The sequence below is a fragment of the Loxodonta africana genome, chromosome X, assembly GCF_030014295.1.
Source record: "Loxodonta africana isolate mLoxAfr1 chromosome X, mLoxAfr1.hap2, whole genome shotgun sequence".
NCBI lineage: Eukaryota > Metazoa > Chordata > Mammalia > Proboscidea > Elephantidae > Loxodonta > Loxodonta africana.
In genome coordinates, this window is record NC_087369.1 from 128,776,559 (window position 1) to 128,799,104 (window position 22,546).

Consider the following 22,546-nt stretch of genomic DNA (forward strand, 5'->3'; position numbering starts at 1 on the left):
GAAGATTAATTTCAGTGACAGGTTATAAAATGTGGCAGCAGGCATTATTAGTTCTACCCATGGCCAACAGTAATTCAACATGCAAGACATTGTATATATTATTTTATTTAATCTTTGGATCAGCTGGAAGTTAGATAATCTCTTGTTCACATTTTACAGACTCACCTCAACTGAGGCTTGGTTGAGATGGTAACTTGCCTAAAGACATCTAGGGTGAAAGTTGCAGAGCCAGTCCGTACTCTGTGTGGACCCAGAGTTGTGCTCTTAACTACTGCATCCCGAGTAAGAGCTGGAGAGCTGAGCAGTCTGGAGACATTTAAGGTCTAACTAGCCGAACAAAGTTAGAGAACCTAAGCCTTGGAAAGGTTTTGTATCGAAATTAAGAAGGGCGAGTTGGAAAGTGTAGAAATTCAGATCACTATCTGAAGCTGTGAAAAGTAAGATGAGTGAGGAGATGCAAATTCCCAGCTTCCTACTCCCTTCTCCACTGAAGTGTTTCATAAGCAGCTTGTGTGCTGTGGAGTCTATTCCAACTCGTAGTGACCCTATATGACAGAGTAGAACTGTCTTTAAGGGAGCAGGTGGCCAGATCTTTCTCTTGTGGCAGCATGGTGAGTTTGAATCACTGACCTTTCGGTTAGCAGCCGACTGCTTAACCATTGCACCACCAGGGCTCCTCATAAGCAGCTTAAACTCAGTATGCCCCAAACTGACCACATCATCATCCCGTTCTCCACCTCACCCCTTTCCCTAAAACCTGCTCTTCCTCCTGTGTTCTTTTTCTTCGAATGACAAAACCATGTACCCAGCTGCTCAAATCAGATACCTGGGAACCATCACTGGCCCTACCCTCTCCCTCATCCACCATATCCGGGTGGTCACCCAGTCTTGTTTCCACTTCCTTAATAACTCTTGAATCTGTCTCCTCCTCTCCCTTAGTTCAGGCACCCCCAGACTCAGAGCAATCCATTTAAACCTTAAAATGACCATCATCACTCTCCTACTTAAAATCCTTCCATGGCTCCCATCTGCTCTCAGTATAAAAGTAAACCTTCTCAACTGGAAAAATACTGAGAATCTGTATCTCCTCACTAATCCTACTTTTCACTGCTTCTTCTAACCTTAATCTTAAAAGGTCCTCCAAGATAAAGCCTCTGCTGTTCTTTAGCCTCATCTCTCATCACTTTCCCCACCCTACTTCAGAACTGTGTTAAAGCAACTTTGGAATTCCTGGCGCCTAGTCCAGTACCAGGAGCCCTGGTGGCGCAGTGGTTAAGAGCTTGGCTGCTAACCAAAAGAGCAGCAGTTCAAACCCACCGGGCGCTTCTTGGGACCTCTAGGGGGCGGTTCTACTCTGTCCTATAGGGCCACTATGAGTCAGAATTGACTTCAGGGCAACGGGCTAGTCCAGTGCCAAAGAGCCCTGGTGGCACAGTGCTTAAGTACTTGGCTGCTAACTGAAGGGTAAGTGATTTGAACCCACCAGCCACTCTGAGGGAGAAATATGTGGTAGTCTGATTCTGTAAAGATTACAGCCTTGGAAACCCTATGAGGCAGTTCTCTTTGAGGCACCAGGTTTTTGGTTTAGTCCAGTGCTGGGCACACAGAAGGCACTCAGTCAATGCTCGTTGAATGAAGAATGAATCAAGATTTCAGCACTGTCTAACACACTTGCCCAAAATGGGCTTTCCCTATCCATAAGGGACACGGGCAAATTCAAACCCTTCTGTCGTTTTTATGTCACCCACAGATGAATGAAGGTTTACGAAAATGACTTATGAAGGAAAAGAGAAAAAATAAACATTAATAAGATATTAAAAAAAATAAAATAGCGAGTCCTTAATGTATTAAGGGTTCTAGTTTCCTTTAAAATTGTGCTTTAAAAGTATAAGCTATGTTCATAGTCGTTTAGTGTTTGCTTACATTTGGCTGTTTTAAGAAAGGCGTATTTTAAGATACAATGAGAGAAGTCATGGTTATGAATCTTGAGAGGAGGCAGACAGAGGAAACACTCTTTGAATCTTAATGGCCTTGTGACTAGAAGCTTCCTGCTGTTGAAGTGCTATACCTCCACCTGGTGGTGTAACCAGATCATTGTCGAAATAAGTTTTTTATAGGTTTTTAAGATAAACACATTCTGCAAACAAAGTGAGGAAGTGACTGTAACTGTCACAGACTGCCATTCATCCTGCATTTTCACTCTCTGTCATTGCCTTACAGTCAAACCTTCTAAGCCCTTTTGTAGCATCCAAGGAATACCAGAAACGGGTCACCCTGTTTCTCTCTCCTGCCTCTCTACGATTGGAACACCTACGCCTGTGTATTACTGGTATAAACTTGAGGGAAAAGACATCATTCCAGTGAAAGAAAGCTTCAGTAAGTATAACCTTTAGCAGCCCCACGCAAGCATGAGTGTGCTGGCTGCTTGTCTTTAAGTGTCAATCTAAGTTCCTTGGGATGGTATAAAAAGTATGTCTCCCACTAATTGTGGTCTGGTCTTCCCTCCAGCTTCTAGAAGGTAGCTTGTTTTTGGTTCAGAGGTGCTGTGGGTATGGAAGAAATAGGTATGGCCCCAAATGGACTACATTTAGAACTGTCCTGAGGGCTCTGATTGGACCCTGGACTTGGGAGGCCAATGTGGGGAAGTGGGTGGGCACTGAATGATCTCCTACACCGACATGATCTGTACCCCTGTAAGAGATTTGAAGTCTATTTCCTGCTTTGACAGATCCAGCCACCGGGATTTTGGTTATTGGAAATCTGACAAATTTTGAAAAAGGTTATTACCAATGCACAGCTATCAACAACCTTGGAAATGGTTCCTGCGAAATTGATCTCACATCTTCACGTGAGTTGATTATACAACTTGAACAGTTTCTCCTTAAGTCAAATGTCCTCAGCCAGTTAGCTAGGAGCCCTGGCTAGGCCTTTCTGCCCCGCTGGGAATTTTTTGTGTTTTATTTCTAGGTTGATAAGGCAAATGATCACCTGATAATAACTAATGCTCACATAATATATGGGTCACATAAAAGCGAATTCATTGAAGCCTCACGAAATCTCCGGAAGGTAGTTATTATTACTCAATAAATAAAACAAAAGCCTCACTGGTAGTATGCTGGCTGAACTTCTCTTTCTGATTCTGTTGCTAAACCCAGGTGAAACTATAGCTATCTATGTCAAACACGTAGTTCCCAAACTTTTCTAGTTATTAACTCATTTGTTAAGATCTGCCTCTAATAAAAGCAATAACACCCTCACCCATTATAGGCACAGTAGCTATTGTTTCGGGAGTACAAACTATGTGCCAGGCACTCTGCCAGGTGCTGAGTGAGCATTCTCTCACTCAATCCCGACAACCACTCCATCTAGGTGGTAGGATGTATTGTTAGCCTCATTTGGCCATGAAAAAGAAATGGAAGCTCAGGGAGGTAAGTGACTTGTCCAGGGTCATCTAGTTGGTAACTGGCAGAGCCTGATGCCTCTAAACTTCAATTTTCCTGTTGAAAGGTGCCTAATTACTCTCTGGAGTCCCTGTAGGGCAAACGGTTAAATGCTCAACTACTAACCAAAAGGCTGGCAGTTTGAACCTGCACAGAGGTGCCTCAGAAGAAAGGCCTGGTGATCTGCTTCCAAAAGGTCACAGCCTTGAAAACCCTATGGAGCGCAGTTGACTTCATGGCAACTGGTTTTAATTACTAAGCATAATACTTAAGGGCCCCGGAACTGTCAAATTGGGCCAATCCAGGGCAAGTCTTCACAATGTATGTCTCACCAAACCTCTCAAGGATCACATAAGAACACCCAGGATCTTGTCATCTACTCATTTTACTAGCTTACTTTGAATCTGGGGTTTTAATGCACATGCAGTCCCTGGGTTACGAATGTCTGACTTATGGACAATTCCTACTTGCCCTTTAATGTTACACAAATTTGCTCTCACTGTGAAACGGTTGAGACAGCTACCCTATTTACAACAAATTCTTCATCACAATCACCTTCACTTGCTGCACCAAAAAACTAACACCAAACCCAGTACCATCGAGTCAATTCCAACTCATAGCGACCCTATAGGGCAGGGTAGAACCGCCCCATAGAGTTTCCAAGGAGCGTCTGGTGGATTCAAACTGCCGACCCTTTGGTTCACAGCCGTAGCACTTAACCACCACACCACCAGGGTTTCCGATAGAGCTTTAAATCACTGAAAAGGCTTCCAGCCTTTCCTTGCACTAAAGACTAAATAAGAACCGTATGCACCTGTTCGGACTTACCTACAAATTCTTAAAGATACACTCAGGAACAGATCTCGTTTGTAACCTGGGGACTCCCTGTATCCAGGAGTGTCAAGTTTCACTGGCCTGTTGCTCTTTCTCTATGTGAGGGGTGTGGTGTAAGGGAGCTAAATCTTCAACTTCAGAGTAGGAAGTCTATAGAAAATGTCTAAAGTTGAAAAAGGCAAGACACATCAGAACAGAGTTAAAGATGGTTGCCTCATGAATGGGACTCACAGATGGAGAGCAGCAGGGCAAGGGATCAATGTCTGTTTTTTTTTTTTATCATAAGCCTAGTAAAATGATTTAATTTTTCCAATTATTTGCATGTGTTCCTTTAATCAAAAAATTAAAGGAATTAGCAGGCAACTCAACGAGCCTTTTGTCTCAGGATATAAAATGTCCAACCCTGCTTGAGGGGAGGCAGATGGAGATGGGTCCCCTTATAACTTAGACAATGAATGGTCTCTCAGGGACAGCACCTTGGTGCTCAAAGGTCTGGTGCTCAGCTGGATTGTCTTGTACTCATTAAGTTTTTCCACAGACTGATGTAATAAACCAGATGCCTGTTTATTGAAATGGGCAGATCCTTTTTCTGGGGCCAGAATGGACGAGGCTGCTTGATGCATTCCACGAGCATGGAATCTGGCAAAAGAGAAGGTTTTTAAGGATCTGTTTCACCTATGTTCTGGGAAAGCTTGGTGAAATGTCCCTGCCTATAAGAGAGATCAAGGAGCCCTGGTGGCGCAGTGGTTAAATGCTCAGCTGCTAACCCAAAGGTTGGTGGTTCGAACCCACCAGCAGCTCTGTGGGAGAAAGATGTAGCAGTCTGCTTCCGTAAAGATTTACAGCTTTGGAAACCCTGTGGGGCAGTTCTATTCTGTCCTCTAGGGTTGCTATGAGTCGGAATCAACTCAATGGCAATGGTTTTTTAACAGAGGTCATTTCTCTGGTGACCAGATTGCAGCCCCATGGTGTCTCTCTCACTAACCAAGAAAATACACATGGAACACTCACTTCTAGAAAACTCCTTTAGAAAGTAACCCAGCCTCCCTGCAGTCAGTATATTTTTTTATTTCGGTGTGTAAATATCAATGGTTAACTTACACAATCAAACCAGTCATCTTATCTTCTCCCACTCTGAGTCCAACTGGCATAGTTCTAGGAGTTTCCATTCTCCCAGCCTATACATGTCACTTCCCCACTGTGTGAATGGCCCAAATATTCCCCACTCGTCACCCATGCACATGTATGCACATGTATGCTCCACTTTACTAATCAGCTGCTTGTGTCCTCCATCCAGAACCAGAAGTTGGAATCATTGTCGGGGCCTTGGTGGGTAGCCTGGCAGGTGCTGCCATTATCCTCTCTGCTGTGTGTTTCGCGAGGAACAAGGCAAAGGCAAAGGAAAGAAAGAGAAATTCTAAAGCCACCACAGAGCTGGAGTAAGACCTTACTTTGTTGTCTTGACTTGGATACAGACATTTCTCAGGCATAGCTCTTTCAGTCCATTCTTCCTAAGCACTCCTTTTGGCATAAAATATCAGAGATTCTCTTCCTGCTCACTCTCACGGCTTTTAGAAAAAGAATGATTACAACTATCAATTACTGAGTGCCAAGAGCCACACCCTGTTTTAAGTACTTTATGTATCTTTAATCTTCACAACAACCTTATGAGGTAGTACTGTTTTTAGTCTCATTTTAGAGATGAGGAGAGGAGCCCTGGTGGTGCAGTGGTTAAAGTGCTCGGCTGCTAAACAAAAGGCTGGCTGTGGTTCGAACCCACCAGCCACTCTCCAGGAGAAACATGTGGCAGTCTGCTTCCGTAAAGATTACAGCCTTGGAAACCCTATGGGGAAGTTCTACTCTGTCCTATAGGGTCGCTATGAGTTGGAATAGGTTCGACGGCTGTTGGTTTGGTTAGAAATGAGGAAACAGACATTCAGAGAGGTTAAGTGACTGCACCAGGTCACACAATGAGTAAGCTGCAGAGCTGGTATTTGATTTGGGGTTGGAGGGAAGAAGAGAACAGCCATCAGGGAAGGCCTTACTTGTTGGGCAACTCAGAATCAGGTAGGACAGGCTGGCATGGCATCTCCTTCAGAATGAACCCTGGGCCAGAGTGCAGAGGGGCTGGCCTTTGTCTTCCAGATACGAATTCTGTGATGTCATGTTGCTCTTCAGTTACCAGAGGTCTGTCAGTGCGGCACCTAGGCCCCAAGCACAGGCTTTTTTCTCCTCTCTTGTCATCTCACCTCCCATCCCCTCAGGGCTCTATCCTCCACTCCAAAGTGGAAGCCAGTTACCTTAGAGACCAACTAATGTCAGTAGTAAGGACATTAATTAATGTCAGTAATAAGAGATAACATTCATTGAGTGCTTGGTCTGTGCTAAGTACTTTATGTGTATTATCTCATTCAATCCTAGGAGGTGGGTATCATCATAGGTGAGGAATCTTAGGCATAGAGAGGTTAACTAAAGTTCACTCAGAGCAACCCAAACCCAGATCTATGTCCAATGGCCATATACTTAATCACTATAGTGGCACAGTGGTTAAGAGCTTGGCTGCTAACCAGAAGTCCCATGGAGTCACTATGAGTCAAAATCGACTCAACAGCAAGGGCTTTTGGTTTTTTATAACTCCTCAGTTCTTGGGAATCTTGGAAATGCTGGGTTTACATAGGAAAGTATGTCTTCTTGACCTGATTTTGAGTCACCTCTGACTTCTATTGGCTAGCTATGAGACCTTGGGCTCATCTGAGTCTGTTTTTCAACTTACAAGTGGGGATGATTTCTCCTCACCTTCCTCAAAGGCACTTATACTTCCTCAAAGTAGATTATGAATATGAAATCACTAGGCTAATTACTGTCACAGGGACATTATAGAGTCAGAGACTCTTCAGACCAGGAAAGGTGCTGATCTTGAACCTTTTTGTGTAGCATCGTGAAAGCTCCACCTCTTGGGCTCAAGAGAATTGTCATTGAACCAATCCAATCTATGTAGCATTCTTCCTCTTTGGAAATGGAGTGAGGTTGGTGGGAGAATGGGATGAAGTGTTGTGCTTTTTCTTAAGCCAATAATAATAACTGTAAAAATCCTAATTGGTAACACCTTCCAAGGAAAAGAGAAGAAACAAACAGCACCAGTAGTCTTCTAAAGGGTGAGAGGCAAGCCAATGAGGATGAGATGTGCAGGTAGGGCAGCCTCTGGGACACTCCTTTGTCCCATATCACAGAATAGAACTGCCCCATAGGGTTTCAAAGACTGTACATAGAAAGCAAACTGCAGTTTGGAAGCAAACTGCCACCTTCCTCCCACAGAGCGGCTGGTGAATTCAAACCACTGACCTTTCAATAATAATAGCCATCATTTATTGGGCACCAGGCACTATGTTGAGTGCTATTCATATGCCATTTCATACAACTCTCATAAGAACCCCAAAACGGTCAGTATTTGTATCCCCATGTCACAGAAGAGAAAACTGAGGCTCAGAGAGGTGAAGCAATTTGCCAAAAGTCACAGAGGATAGTAAGTATAAAAGGAGGAATCGAAACCCACAACGTCTGACCCCACATCCAGGGCTGACTTAATGCATCAGGCAGGGGAGGCAGTGCCTGGGCCCCACAACACTTTTTAGGGGCTCATGAAAATGTTTTCTTTTAAAATCAGAAGAAAAAAACAAACTTTCAGGTTGAATAAAATGCTTTCATATATTAATATAGTTATATTAATAATTATATATTATATTATTATATTAATAATACCATCTAGTTTTCTTTATACCAAAACCAAAAAAACCCAAACCCACTGCCGTTGAGTCGATTCCAACTCATTGTGACCCTGTAGGACAGAGTAGAACTGCACCATAGAGTTTCCAGGGCTGTAAATCTTTATGGAAGTAGACTGCCACATCTTTTTCCCATGGAGCAGCTGGTAGGTTCAGATCACTGACCTTTCGTTTAGCAGCCAAGTGTTTTAATACCTGGGCCAGCAGGGCTCCTTCTTGATACTGACACAGTTATAAAATATAATCTTTAATATTTTTTATGGAGGACAGGGGCCATGAAGGCAAAAGTGTCTAGGGCCCACAGAAGTCAGCCCATGCCCTTAACCACTATTCTATTTTTTTCTCTAGTGTATATCATACTTGTTCATTTGTTCATCCCTCCTTCCTCAACTACATACTAGGTATGAGGATGGTGCAAGACTGGACAGTGCTTTGTTCTGCTGTACATAGCATCACTATAAGTTGGAACTGACTTGAGAGCACCTAACAACCACCAGCAACCATGTACCAAGTATTATGCTAGATAGAGTGGGAGACAGAGATGCAGCAAACCATGGTTTTGACCCTCAAAAACCTTATTATATCCTTTGACCCCTTCATTCTGATATCAATTTTCCCACCCTTTAAACACTGCTCTGTCCCTCAGGAACTCTCATTATATTGATGGGATCTAACCTTTCTGAACCCAAAATGGAGACACATAGTCTGCTGGTGGGTCACGATATTTGAAATCACTGATGTCCTGAACAGTCTAGGACCTGTGGGCATTGAAGCTACAGAGCCTGTGGCTCCATGTAAAGAAACTTGAAAGTTAGCGTTTCCCTAACTTGCTCTTCCCTGACCTTTCTTCCTGCAGACCAATGACAACGGTAAACCGAAGTACAGAGTACGAGTCGATGCCACCTGAAGTCATCCAGGTAGAAACAACTCAGCCACCTTCCACCCTTGACATTGACCCTGCTACTATCCTGGAGCCACACCATGAGCCTGAGCCTGAGCTAGAACCTGCCTCGGAGCCCGGTTCAGGGGCTAAGCCTGCTCCAGTCCCTGAGTTTGAGATTGAGCTTGATCTGGAGGAGCCGGTGCTGGTGCCGGTGCCGGAGCTGGAGTCAGAGCCGGAGTCAGAGTCGGAGCTGGAGTCGGAGCCCGAGCCCGAGCCCCAGCCCCAGCCCGAGCCGGAGCCCGAGGTTGCAGTTGGGCCCTTCTGTGATGAGAAGGGAGTGGTTAAGACATAGGCTGGTGGCCTAAGATACAGTGTTCATCACTAAGGAACCCACCACTGGTGTTTGCAATTCACTTGACATAAGCGACTCCCCACCACCCCCCTCCATTCTAAACAACCTCTTCTAACTGTGTACTCACAGGCTCCTAATAAGTGGGTCAAGATAACTACTAAATACATTCAAGGGTTCCTACATTATCAGTATAATGTACTTATAATTTTACTAACATGTAAGCATAACAAATGACAAGGCAAGTAATTTCTAACTCAGTTAAAGGGATTTTGTAACAGCATTTACATTTCAGAAAGCCTTATTTCTCTATTTTTAGCTACTCCTCATTATGTTCCACATGCACACATGACAAGGTGGCATTAAATAGATTCAATCTTTTTTCTCAGGTTAGTTGTCAGGGTTTCCCTATTCATTTTTATACTGACCACTAAGAAAAGAATTCACCAGCATCATCTCATAGACTGGAAGGAAAAACAAATTCTTCAAAACTTCCAGAGGAGAATATGGAAAGGGTACATATTAATTGGTAAACAGCATTTAAAACCAGGTCTTAAAATTAATGCTTAATTTGTCATATTAGATTTCCCAAGGAAACACCTGTTATCCAGTATCCGAGCACAGCAAATTAAAAAAAAAAATCCAATTTTTAAATGCAAAATAATGTACAAGCAAACAATTCCAAGTAACATTGTCCTTCAGTGAGTACAAAATGTTGATATCATAGGCGATGTACAATTAACTTTCAATGAGCTATTATGTTATCACTGTACCTGATGCTATCTGCTTTGGAAGGACCAGACCAGGAGACTGTTCTAAATGAACACTTCAGAGTTATTTTAGATAATCCGAACTAATTACTTAAATAATCTGTTCTACTATCGATATATTTCACGTTAATAAAGCATTATCACCCTTGTAGAAATGTTAAATGAACTAAAATGCATAGATACCACCTCTTCTTCACCTATTAAAAGATTTTTAATGATCGTATTTTCCCCACACCCCACCTTGGAGAAATTTACAGGTAACGTTTTCATTTGTGTAATCGATCGTATTTTAATTCTCACTTTAAGGCTCAATAAATAATGCTCAATAAAATCGTATTTTAATGAATCATAAGTTGAACCCTTTTATAAACAACTTTATTGAGGTATAAGTCATGTACAGGCAACTGCATCCATTTCAAAAGTACAACTTAATGAGTTTTGACAGATGTCTGTACCCTTGAAACCACCACAACAATCTGGAAACAGAACATTTCTAGCATCCCCAAATGTTCCCTTGTACCCCTCTGTGCAGTCAATCCCACCATCACCCTGGACTTCGGCAACCACTGATCTGCTTTCCATCACTAGCTTTGCCTTTTTATTTGTTTATTTTTGGCTTTTACACGAATGGAATCATACAGTATGTACTTTTTTGTGACTGGCTTTTAAGGTGAATCATTTTTAAATGAAGTAATGGATCTCTGATTTACCACATCCAGAGTTTCAGGTAAAGGGTTTTCTTAAACTGGGACCCCCTTTATATATGGATCATATTGGAAAGCTTTTAAAATACAGTGATTGAGGTAGAGTCTTCGTAGGTTTTAAGGTGGGCTGAAATTGAAATTAACACTACATTTGTCCAGGGTCATGGAGAGAAGAGACAGCAAGCTTTTACTTATGTATTTTCTTTGCTGTTTCTATGTTCAACCAGGGATTTTTGAAGCATCTGTAATTCCATTCATAGACTAAATACAATACTATGATATATGATGTCTGATGTAATCCTGTAAAATCTAGGACACAAAATGATGAAGGGCTTAAGAATGACTATACTTGGCAATTAAAAACAAAACATCTAAATTACTAGAATGCCCAAGTAGCTGGGACGCGTTTTTCCCTTCCACTTTCATGATAGAGGCAAATCACAAGTAAAGAGACTAACATCTAATAGTCAATCACTACACTCAAAAATTTCTGGTGGATCAGTGCTGATCAGGGAGGAAGGAAGGCACTATTGGGGGATCTCTTAGAGCTCTGTCCGTATTAGCATCGTTCTGTTTAAAATACTGATGAAGAGTTAGATTAATGGTCTTTAACATTTTTGGGGTCATGGACCACCTTGAGAATCTGCTGAAAACTCTGGACCCCTGTCCACAGATAAAAGCTTATATACACATAGTGTCACACACAGTTTTAGGTGAATTACAGGTCTTCTGACTCTAACATTATGAACCAGTGACTTAGATAAAAACAGAGAAGGCACGCTTAAATTTATGGATGACTTGTTTCTGGAGGGGATGACTACTATGCTGCCTGACAGAATCATGATTCAAAATGATCCTGATAGCCTGGAAAGCTGAGCTGAAATCAACACAACGAATTTGACAGGAATGGATAGAAAAGAACAATTTTTTTTCTTATCCATTACTGCATCAGAAAATAATAGAATAGACCATTACCCAAATATTCTAATTAGTTGAGCATAATTGTGATTCAGAGAGCACATTACCTGACTGATTTTGCCATAGTTAGTTAAAATTTGACCTGACTCAGACAGGAATTACAACAAGAGTTAAAATTTAATTGGGTATCCCCATCTAAATCCCAAATGGCTTTGGGCTTCTTAACCATTTACTTCTCAATACCCAAAAGGATTTCTAAAACCTTCCCTCATCTCTGTTTCAGCTTTAGCAAGTATAACATGCTAAAGTCAACAGAATGGCTTTTTGGTTGAAGGCCCTTATTCTCCCCAAATTCACTTGTTTATTCGGTAACCCATCAGACATTCATGAAATGGCTGCTAGGCACTGTTGCTAGTGCTGGTGATAGAATAGTGAGCTAGCCCTTATCCTTATGCAGCTTTGCTAACTATGACTAGTTCTTACGTGCTATCAACGTGTTACCGCAGAGGAAAGCTGGATTTGTACTAGGTAAGGCTTCCAAATTATAGTGATCTATGATAAAAAAAAAAGGTACTAAGATATAGTAATTTATGACAATAGCTAAGAAGCCACGTATATTGATAACTCTTGTGGCCATTAGAGTACCAGGTGACCTTTTCTTCCAATATTATGTGCTGAGAAATTAATGCTTGCAGCTATTACATTGGCCTATGGGTAAATCTGCTTTGAGGAACCTTCATTAAGAATTTCAAAGCGAGAAGAGAGCTTTGAGATCAATAATATTCAACTTTTTCCAACCCTACTACACCTGATGGGGGTGGAGGTGGGAGATGATGAGCATTATAAGTGGGGGAGGCAAGAAAGGGTGAATGTAGTTTAAAAAATCAGGGTCATTTTTATATATTCCTACCTAGCCCCCCAGAGGAGAAGCTCTGAATGAAGAGACGTAAAATAATCTGCCTGAGATGACACAAAGTCTAGACCCCAAGTTTCCTGATTCCCAGTGCAATGCTCTTTCAACTGCACCAAACTACCAATTTCAATTAAACAAAACTCACGTTTTACTGACAAAAGGTTATTTTTTAAATGTATACATGCAGGAAAACAGGTTTGAGGGCCTCAAAACAGGTCTAAACCAATCAATACTCAACAATTCCACTTCTCTTCAAAGTTGTGGCTTAAAAACAAAATTAAACCAAGAATTCATAGATGATATTGAAGGTTCCAGGAAACCAAAAAAAAAAAAACACACACACACAAGCCAATTTAAAGATGAAAGCACCAAAGTGCGTGTTAAAACTAATGGGTCATTATCAAAATGCCAGAGTACCTTCCATTTGGTCCACAGTTGTTGAGAGGCAAAAAGAAAAGGGATTAGGGTCCAGGAAAGCTAGATATTAGTACTGGCTGTTTCCTTTAACTAGTTCTGGAGTCTTCTCATCTATAAAACGGAGATGATTTCTGCCTTCTAAAAACTTGTAAACTGTGAAGTGGGGTAGAACTATGATGTAGAATCCACATCTCCTGACAATTGATTCAGAATTCTTTTTTCTCTTGATCAAAGATTCTTAATCTTTTTGACAGTCAGACTCCTTTGACAATTTGATGGAAACTATTGAACCCCTGCCCCAGAAAAAGGCACATACAAATTCCTGCATTCAATTTTAGACACTCCATGGAACCGTAAAGATGCAACCATAGATCCCCAAAGTAAGGTACCCCCACACTATACAAAAGCTTGGAAACAGGAAGCTGCAGTAGAGCCAAGAAATAAATTCATTGTAGCTGGTATAGTTGAGAAATTGGGTAAACAGAACACGGGTCATACAGACAGCTAAATTCTATAAAGTCACAGATTAAGTAGTAAAACACAGATCTACCTTGAATTTCATAGAGTCTCGTTGAAGTTGTGGATTCTCTACAATAGATACTAAGAATGTTTCCAGTTGCCCTATTTCTTCCATCTTATCTCAGCTAAGATTTACAATTACAACTATCATCTATCTTGTTAGTTCATTCTGGAAGCAACTGTAAAACTTGCTAAACTTGAATCAGCTTCATCTCTATCAAGTTTCCTATAGGGAACAGGTAACAATTTGATCAGTACCCAAGGCCATAGAATCCTTAGTCTTTACAAATCAGTGATTTAAATACTGTAAATAAGCCATTTCGTTTAAAATGTCAGTAGCTTACAGACCACCTGAGGCTTGGTTCCATCTGTACTATTTACTGAAGAACGAGAATGAACTTTCTTCTACACCCACAAATCCTATTACCTCAGACAATAAATTCTGTATTTATGAAGGGTAAATGTCTTCAGTCCTGCAGGTCCTATTAGACACAACTTTATTTTCTGATCATGCTAAAAAATATTAGAAATAATTTCCCCTGCCATCAATTCTATCCCCAGCATTAAATACAGTTTAATTCCGTAAAAAGATGCTTCCCTGATTAATATCTGTAAAGATTAGCACTCAAAATATTTATGTAAAAAGGGTCTGTATAGCAACAACACAGTTCACGTTTACAAAACTCATTTTAGCTACTGGTCATTAAGTCTTTGACCCAAAATTAATACAAATTTGTAGGCTCACTTCAAGCAATTATTTGCAGCATGAAATTCAAATTAAAAAAAATTTGAAGAGTCACTTGGAGTTCATTAGATTTTATGACTAGTAATTATTTAAGATGCTTCCCTAAATTGAGCTCAAGTTTACACTTATTAATTTCCTTTGCTCCAGACTTAATTAGCAATTCAGAAGATTACTATTTTTATCTAGCTGCAGTCTAAGCTTCACTAATTTTACTGACTTTATAGCTACTAAAACTGAGAGATGTCTTTATGAAGTATAAAAAAAACTTAAAAGGGGTATCTGACTACTTGAAAAATAAAATTAGTAGATTTTTTCAACTTTTTTTTCCTGAAATACAAATCAAAATATATTTTGTGTCACATATTTTAATAAGCTTGATATTCTTTTTAATACAGGATGGTTTAATATAGGTATTTTAAAACTTCCTGTTTTATTTTGGAGGAAGATAGCTCATTAAAAAGATACATGGGTACACGGACTATTATTTTTTATTATTTTATTTTATTTTGGTTATTTTAGCGTTTATGAATGCCAAACTTGGATTAACATGCTCTCCAACTTAAAATTTGGCCCACAAAAATATGTAAGTATTCCTCCTATAACAAAAATACATTACACCTTAGAGTTGAAAAAACAGAAAATTTTGGCATAGGCCTGACTAAGCTTGAAAAACAAGTTAGGATGTGTTTCAACTTATGGAGGACCATTCTAGAATCCAACTAAAAATACTTGGTGGAATAATTGGCCTGGTGCTATTGGTGTTGCTCTGCCTCAGGGGGGATAGAGAGTGTGTGGGAGGGTACTGAAGACTCGCAACAGCCACAGAATCATTTACTCAAAATTAACCAAGATTCAATACAGAATAATACACACCGAACAGCAGAACAATTTCAACAGTTATTCAATGCCTGGAAAGCAAGTTGTAAGCTTAGAACAAGTCCCTCAGCATGAATAATATTCAACATGTTTATAAGACTTTGAAGGTGAGAAAACATCATTCATAGATGATGTCTTGTGCACAAGTACTTTAGTTTCCAGGACACTGAGAAAAACCACAAAACATACAAAGAATAAATCCAAGTTGCTTAACCCTCCACCATTCTTTTGAGTATTAAACCCAGGCCACCTTTAGCCACTTGTAGGGGTGTCTTTTCTTCTTTATTCTCAATGTAAATGCTTGCTCCTTGGGACACCAGCAGCTTTGCTTCTTCCACTCTTTCCTCATCACAGGCTAAGTGTCTGAAATCAGGGACCATGAAGACCATTAATCACTACCAAGTCTATGTAATGGTTAGCATTACCGGCTAGGCAGTCTAAGTTGCATATTACGAAGGCAATGGTAATGTCTTAAAGTTACTTAATCAGAAAAGGAAAATCAATCCACATGGGGAAAGACTGTTTATAAGTTAAAAATCAGTAAAATAGCCTTAAATCGTAATTCTGGTCCTACTACAATAGAAGGGATTTAAATGCCAGCCTACGAAAAGAGCAACATCCTTATTTTATGGAGATTAGAAGTAGTTTTCCCAAACACATGTAATAATTGAGAGTTAGAATTTAGAAAAGCCCCAATTCATAATCTGTCAATAACAATACTTCGTATTTGTGTGGTTTAAATTTTAGAAAAGCAGTTTAAAAGATTTTATCTCATTTGGCTCTTATTCCTACCCTTGGCTGGCAAGGCATCATTATCACCATTTTAGAATTGTGACAGAGGTTAAATTTTCTGCCTATGATGACATGACTGAGAAGTACCTGAGCAGGGAAAGAAACTAACCTTTGTTAGGCACTTACAGTTTGCCAGGCAGGGTAGTAGGCACTGTACATATTATTTCATTTAAACCTCTCCACAATCTAGTGAGGAAGGCATTATTACCCTCACATTACAGGTGGGAAATTAAGACTCAGGAAGGTTAAATAACTTCCCTAAGTTCACAGAACTGTCAGGTAGCAGGACCTGGATTGGGTAAACAGCAGCTAAAAAAAAAAAAAACCCAAAAAACAAAAATAAAAGCCTGTTGCTATTGAGTTGATTTCGACTCATGGCAACCCCATGTATTCATAGTGACATACAGAGTCACTATTCCTAAATCTTATGCTTTTTTCAGAACTCTATACTGCCTGACTCCTAGATTTCCTCTAGGCAATTCTGCCCTTCCAGTTATGGAGAAAAGAGCTAGAATGTGCAGGTCTTTCTGAAGAGAGTCACTCAGAACTACAGAAAAGATTTTTACAACTAAGAGTTAAGAAAACAATACTCTAAAGTTGGCTTAAGGTTAAATAGGGAAAAAGGTTGAACCTCACTTTCGACTAAACAGAAGATTCATAGAATTTCTGGTTCAAAATAACATTGCCATTCAACAAATAAGAAACGTAGGCAAGTACTGAGGAAAAAAAATTCAAAGCAGAAGCTGGGTTCAGGTCATACACATAAATCAATTCCAGGTGGATTTAAGAGTTAAATGCAAAACAATAACTATCACTCTCCAACGAAACCAATGAAGCATTTAAAAAAAAACTGCTATAATATAAGTGAATATTTAACTAATTTCAAGGTGGGGAAGGACTTTCTAGTCATGAAAGAAGATTAATAGGCTTGACTACATAGAAATTTAAAACTTGTATTATTTTTAAAAATTCATGAACAAAATGAAAAAGCAAACTGGAAAAATATTTTCAACTAATTGGACAAAACATTAGGATTTTTAGTATGTCAAGTAAAGATCACTTAATCAGTAAAAACAAGTTAATTCCCCAAAAGGAAATAGAGAAAGTGACACAAAAAGTCACAGTTTAGAGAAGAAATGTAATCAACCACAGATGTTTGAAAATGTTCAACTTCACTGAAAATAAAAAATGCAAATTACAACTATGAAATGTCATTTTTCAAATAACAAAAGGATAATTTCAGTGTTGGTGTGGGATACTAAGCACTCTCAAATTGATCTTGGGAGGGCACAATGATACAACTCCTCTGGAAGCAATTGTAATATATGTCTATAGTCTTAAAATGGATGTATTTGTTGACCCAGCAGTTCCACTTCTAAGTGTCTATGCTAAGGAATAATCCACAATACATATGGCCAATTTTTTTTTGTACAAAGTTGGTCAATGTAGTGTTATTTACAATAGTGAAAAACTCAAAACATTTTATAAATATACAGTAATAGACGAATGATTAAATTATGCTACATCCACAAAATGGAATTTTATATAGCCATTAAAATTTTTAAAAAATATTTAATGGCATTAGAAAATGCTCACAACATACCACTGGGTGAAAAGAACAAGATATAAAACTAAATACAAAGGATGATCCAAGTTTTTGTAAAATATACTCATTTGTATATAAAAGTCTGAGGGGAAATATACAAAGATGCTACCAGTGGTTATTTCTGGGTGGCAAAATGGTTGACAATTCTTATTTTTATCTTTATAGTTTTGTGTATTTTCCAAAAAATATTTTTGCCATAAACATATATTACATTTACAAGCAGAATAAAAAATAAATCATGTGTAAGAATTACTGCAAGAGGGCTAGTGTCATGTAAAATATAAATGACCACTACTTGTCACTTACAGAGGAGTGTTACCCTCAGTGTCTTGGATATTTGTGGATGCTTTGTAGTACAGAAGGACATGAATCATCTTCAAGTTACCCTTGGCTGCTGCCCGGTGCATTGCTGTAGCCTCCAAATGGTCCTTAGCATCTGGATTAGCTCCGCCTTCCAGCAACATGACAGCAATCTGGAAAGAAGCAGAAGAAAACAAATGTAAATATCTATTTGTTTGTGTATACATTTATATCTCAAAAGTAGTAGTCTAGGAATGGGACCATACCTCATGCCTATTTTTGGAAGCTGCATAATGCAGGGGAGTACAGCCATTTTGATTGACAGCATTCACTTGAGCACCTTTTCCCAGAAGGGCTTTTACAATCTCATCCCGGCCAGCGGAAGCAGCAATATGAAGAGGAGACCAACCTGCCTATAAGATGCAGGTAGTACGAAAACCAGGAAGAAATGGCAGAAGTATTAATGATAACATTATAGGCAGTGTTCACAAAAAGCTTTGTGCAAATGGTTTTAATAACATTCTTCATTTTTTCCTTATTAAGCACCATAGAAAATTGGGAAACCAGAATATATAAAAAAGAAAAAAATTTCATAACCCATAGCAGAGAGATGATTCTGTGTAACTGTAATTTTAATGTGTTTTCCTTCACATATTTTTTAAAATCAAAATTGGGATCATATGATCAAAAGTTTGTGAGCTATATTTTCCACTTATTTTGTTCTAAGCATTTTTTTCGTTCTTTGGAAACAAAACTTTATTGGCTGCATATTATTTTATCATATGGATATACCTTATTATGTTCAACCATTCCTCCATTAAATTACTTTCATTTCTTTGCTATTATAATTATTATTTCAGTGAACACCCTCAAAAAGGAATCTTTAACTACAAAAAGTGTTCCATCCTTATTCTTCCCAAGTTTAATTCTAATATGCCCAATACCATTACAATCAATCTCTCTATACAACAAAAAAGATATCTAGGCCCTCATTATTCAGGCAGTAGTCACCAAAAAAACAAAAAACAAAAACCACCAACATAATAGAAAGGGTTTATAACCTCTTAGAGTTCACTGTAGTAGCCCTTGATCTCTATCAGAAATTCATATGTATATATCTTGGCTAGGGGAAATGAGGCAAAAAGAAGTTACATTGTTTATCTTAAATCACCAAAAAAAAAAAAAACCCCAAAAACCAAACCCAGTGCCGTCGAGTCGATTCCAACTCATAGTGACCCTATAGGACAGAGTAGAACTGCCCCACAGAGTTTCCAAGGAGCGCCTGGAGGATTTGAACTGCCAACCCTTTGGTTAGCAGCTATAGCACTTAACCACTACGCCACCAGGGTTTCCATCTTAAATCACAGAGTGGCAAAATTAACATTTTAAAATAGTGTATCTGCTAATCCCAGTGTTGGTCACCAACGCCATGTTGCAGCTTCCTATTCATAAAGGATACAATTTTGTTTATGAGTGAAACAAATACTCAGCCTTCAGTAAATACCAGTCTGGAGTCTAAAGATAACAGCGAATTTATCAATTCTGCCTAGTACTTACATCATCTTTATCATTCACTGACACTCCAAGTTGCAGCAAGAATTCAACGATTTCTGTATGTCCTGCTGAGCATGCCCAATGCAGTGCAGTTCTGCTGTCCTACACAGGAAACAGAGAAGCAATATGATCAATATTCTTGAAGAGAAATAGATAAACTGAGACAAGAAAGCAGAAAAAATTATATTGGGTCTAGACAATCTATAGTTTGGAAACAAGAAATGGAGAACACTGGATCCTCAGGTAGGAAACCTTGAACCATATTACTTATTAGTATAAGAGAGAACAAGTATTATTAAATCTTATTAGTAAATAACTATTAAATGTTACCAGACCATAATGAAAGTAAACCAGGTAATGGTGGGGCCATTTTCAAGTTGAGTAATAAAGGAAAGTACCAGAAAAGAAAAAAGTCTCCTGATTTCCAGGTTTTAGTAACACAGGGGTGGCGGGGTGGGTATGTTACATTGATGAATTCTGGGCAAAATACAACAATGAAAGCACTAGAGCCAGAAACCAATTTCAACGCTTTAGCAGAAATAGGGCTTTGGCTGTTTACTATTATATTATTTATGTACTTTTAAACAACATGTATGTTTGTGTGGACAAAAAAAGAACGACTGAGTATTTTACTATCATCGTTATCAAAAGAAAAGAGGACTAAACATGTCAGGCACTGTGTTAGGCATTTTATATACACTCTCTCATTTAATCCCCACGACACTATACAGTGGATATTATTCCCATTTTACAGATGAGGAAACTAAGAATCCTCAGGGTAAGCAACTTGGCCAAGGTCACAGAGTTAGTAAATGGTGCAGTTGGGACACAAACCCTGGTCTACTATGGCACTGACCCCCAAGTTAAATGTTCCAGAAAGAACATGAATTTATGGGGATGAAATAGTCATAAAATCAGTTGAGCTTTTATATATTCATTTAAAAAACACACCACACAGAATCAGCAGGCAACAAAATTATGTTGTTTTCTTAGTAAGAACCTAGGAGTTAGTCACGTTTCTCAGTTTGCAGTGACTGTTGTATTTCTTAGTCAAACCTATATTAAGAAATATTATTTTAAACTTCATTACAAAAATTTCAAACACACATAAAAATAGAAAGGATATAGTAGAAACCCAAATGCCAGTCACATAGTTTTAATAAGTAATATTCTGCCATATTTACTTCATCTACTTTTTTCTCTATGCTGAGGTTTTTATTAAAAAACAAATTCCAAATATCATGACTCTTCACCCCTAAATATTTCAGTGTGCTTCTCTAAAAAAATGATGTTTTCTTACATTAACTACCAGACCATTATTACAGGTATTAAAATTAACAAAACTCCTTTGTAACATCTAATACCCAGTCTGTACTCAGATTTTCTCAACTGTCCCCCAACTGTCTTTCTGCAGCTGGTTTGCTTAAATCAAGATTCAAACAGGGTCCATAAATTGCATTTGACTGTTAGGTTTCTTAAGTCTCTTGATCTTGAATAGCTCCCTCTCTTTTTACGCCACTGACTTGATGAAGAATCGTTAAAATTTTCAAAGATTATTAAATCTTAATAGTCAATTATTAAATATTACCAGACCATAATGAAAGTAAACCAGGTAATCGAACCGAACCCGTCGAGTCGATTTCGACTCATAAAAAATTTTTTTTTGACTCATAGCGACCCTATTTTCAGGTTGAGTAATAAAAGAAAGTTCCAGAACAAAAAAGTCCAGATTTCTAACCATCTTCCAAAAAACATAAATTGGAGATATGTGACACTCTCTCTAGTGCTCAGAACCCGAAAACCCGTTGCCATCGAGTCGATTCCGACTTATAGCGACCCCACAGGACAGAGTAGAGAACTGCCCCGTGGCCTTTCCAAGGAGCGGCTGGTAGATTCGAACTGCCAACCTTTTGATTAGCAACCTAGTCTTAACCACTGCGCCACCAGGGGTCCAGCACCTGTGAAATAGGAGGCGATCTTTAAATATTTGTTGGCTTACTGAGCGCACCATTAATCTTTCTAGAAACACAGGGTGAAAGCATGAGGGTCCTCTGAATAGAACAGCAGAAAGAAACACTTCTCAAATGTCCATTCACTTTTGTTCTGTCTCTGCTTAGAATGACGTTCATCCCACCTGGAAATGCCACTCATCCTTCTAGTTCTAACGCTCCCTCCTTTACAAAGCCTTTTACAGTTACGGCAATATTCAGCTCTTACAAGGGAAATTAAATCAGGCCCTCTCCTGTAAGCACCATGTAAACAATTTGTAACCATGCATATATTTTGTAATTATTTTATTAACGTCTCCTGCTTCCATTCAACCGCATCCCCAGCGCTTAGCAAATTGGGCACAGGCGTTCGGTTACACGTGTCTATCCGAAAACAATAGCTAATGAAGGTAAAGAAAGGCAGATTAAGAGCTTTCCTCCGCAGGGATATCTCAAAGATAGGGCAATGCTGCAAAATTCTGTAGACGTTCTAGAAACAACCAAAACTTAGCAAAATGCTGGACAAAAAAGTATTCGAGGCCTGTAGGGCTAGTTCCCGCGGCCCGGCTCTGAGTTCTCAAGAGACCGGGTGAAGCATGGGGTGGCGGAGGCGGGAACTCCACCCCACACAATGGGCTTGGGCTTGGGCTTGGGCAGGGCCTGGGAGGCCACGTAGCGCTTGGCTGCCACCGCTGCCGCCTGGGGAAAGGCTCTACTGCTGCTTTACCTGGTCAGTTCTAGTAGCCAGAGATTTATCAGCGAGGATCCTCTCCTTCAACTCCTCCAGCTTTCCACTGTAGGCCAGGTTGCACACCATTAGGTTAGACACAGACCCCTCCATTTCGCTTTCTTCGGGATCTCGGGGAAGCCGGACCTACAACCGCCTCACGGCGCTGGCTCCGACTGCCAATCAAAAGGGTCTGTAGCGCTCCACCAATCAACAATCTTTCTCGTTCCCCCCGCTTCTTTTCCCATCGCGGGGAACCTCTGGGAGTTGCAGTTTGAGAGCAGTTCCGGATAGGGAAGATGCCTTTGCCTCCCCCGCCGCTCTACCTCTAGCAGCTCTGAACTACAAATCCCAGGGTCCCTTGCGGCTGCCGCAATCAAGTGGTCGGTGGAATTGGCCCAGGATGACAGCTGGAGAATGGAGTCAGGT

General features: G+C 39.7%; 3 protein-coding genes across 7 annotated transcripts in view; 2 read left to right on the plus strand and 1 right to left on the minus strand.

The window, feature by feature from the left end:
- Positions 1-10,089, plus strand: part of VSIG1 (V-set and immunoglobulin domain containing 1) — a 56,953-nt gene extending 46,864 nt beyond the window's left edge. Inside the window, 4 exon segments of the mRNA XM_064278468.1 lie at positions 2,221-2,376; positions 2,729-2,848; positions 5,572-5,713; positions 8,913-10,089. Coding sequence (XP_064134538.1) covers positions 2,221-2,376; positions 2,729-2,848; positions 5,572-5,713; positions 8,913-9,291 — 797 coding nt within the window. The 3' untranslated portion in view covers positions 9,292-10,089.
- Positions 10,090-10,411: 322 nt separating this feature from the next.
- PSMD10 (proteasome 26S subunit, non-ATPase 10) lies at positions 10,412-22,422 on the minus strand. Of its 2 annotated transcripts, none has more exons than XM_003414808.4 (5): positions 22,118-22,422; positions 19,406-19,504; positions 18,115-18,261; positions 17,855-18,021; positions 10,412-15,513 (listed from the first exon to the last, which is right to left on the minus strand). In XM_003414808.4, the coding sequence occupies exons 1-5, from the start codon at positions 22,229-22,231 to the stop codon at positions 15,360-15,362; spliced, it is 681 nt and encodes a 226-aa protein (XP_003414856.1). In that variant the 5' UTR covers positions 22,232-22,422; the 3' UTR covers positions 10,412-15,359. The 2 variants fall into 2 exon arrangements, with proteins under 2 accessions (XP_003414856.1, XP_010592996.1); XM_010594694.3 differs by having other exon boundaries at positions 15,402-15,513; positions 17,934-18,021; positions 22,118-22,421.
- ATG4A (autophagy related 4A cysteine peptidase) overlaps positions 19,525-22,546 on the plus strand; it is a 63,151-nt gene continuing 60,129 nt past the window's right edge. Inside the window, exon 1 of one of the 4 annotated variants that reach the window (XM_023553915.2) lies at positions 19,525-19,645. In XM_023553915.2, the coding sequence (XP_023409683.1) occupies positions 19,624-19,645 (22 nt within the window). In that variant the 5' untranslated portion in view covers positions 19,525-19,623. Of the gene's footprint in view, positions 19,646-22,229; positions 22,545-22,546 lie in introns of those variants that run through there. The other 3 variants (XM_023553914.2, XM_010594690.3, XM_064278665.1) reach the window with 3 other exon arrangements.

Excerpts from the sequence above, each read along its gene's own strand:
- PSMD10 (XM_003414808.4), bottom strand. The coding sequence starts at position 22,231 with ATGGAGGGGTCTGTGTCTAACCTAATGGTGTGCAACCTGGCCTACAGT. Across the intron at positions 18,262-19,405 it reads CAGTGAATGATAAAGATGAT|GCAGGTTGGTCTCCTCTTCA; the intron begins GTAAGTACTAGG and ends TGCATCTTATAG. Across the intron at positions 18,022-18,114 it reads CTTCCAAAAATAGGCATGAG|ATTGCTGTCATGTTGCTGGA; the intron begins GTATGGTCCCAT and ends GCTTCTTTCCAG.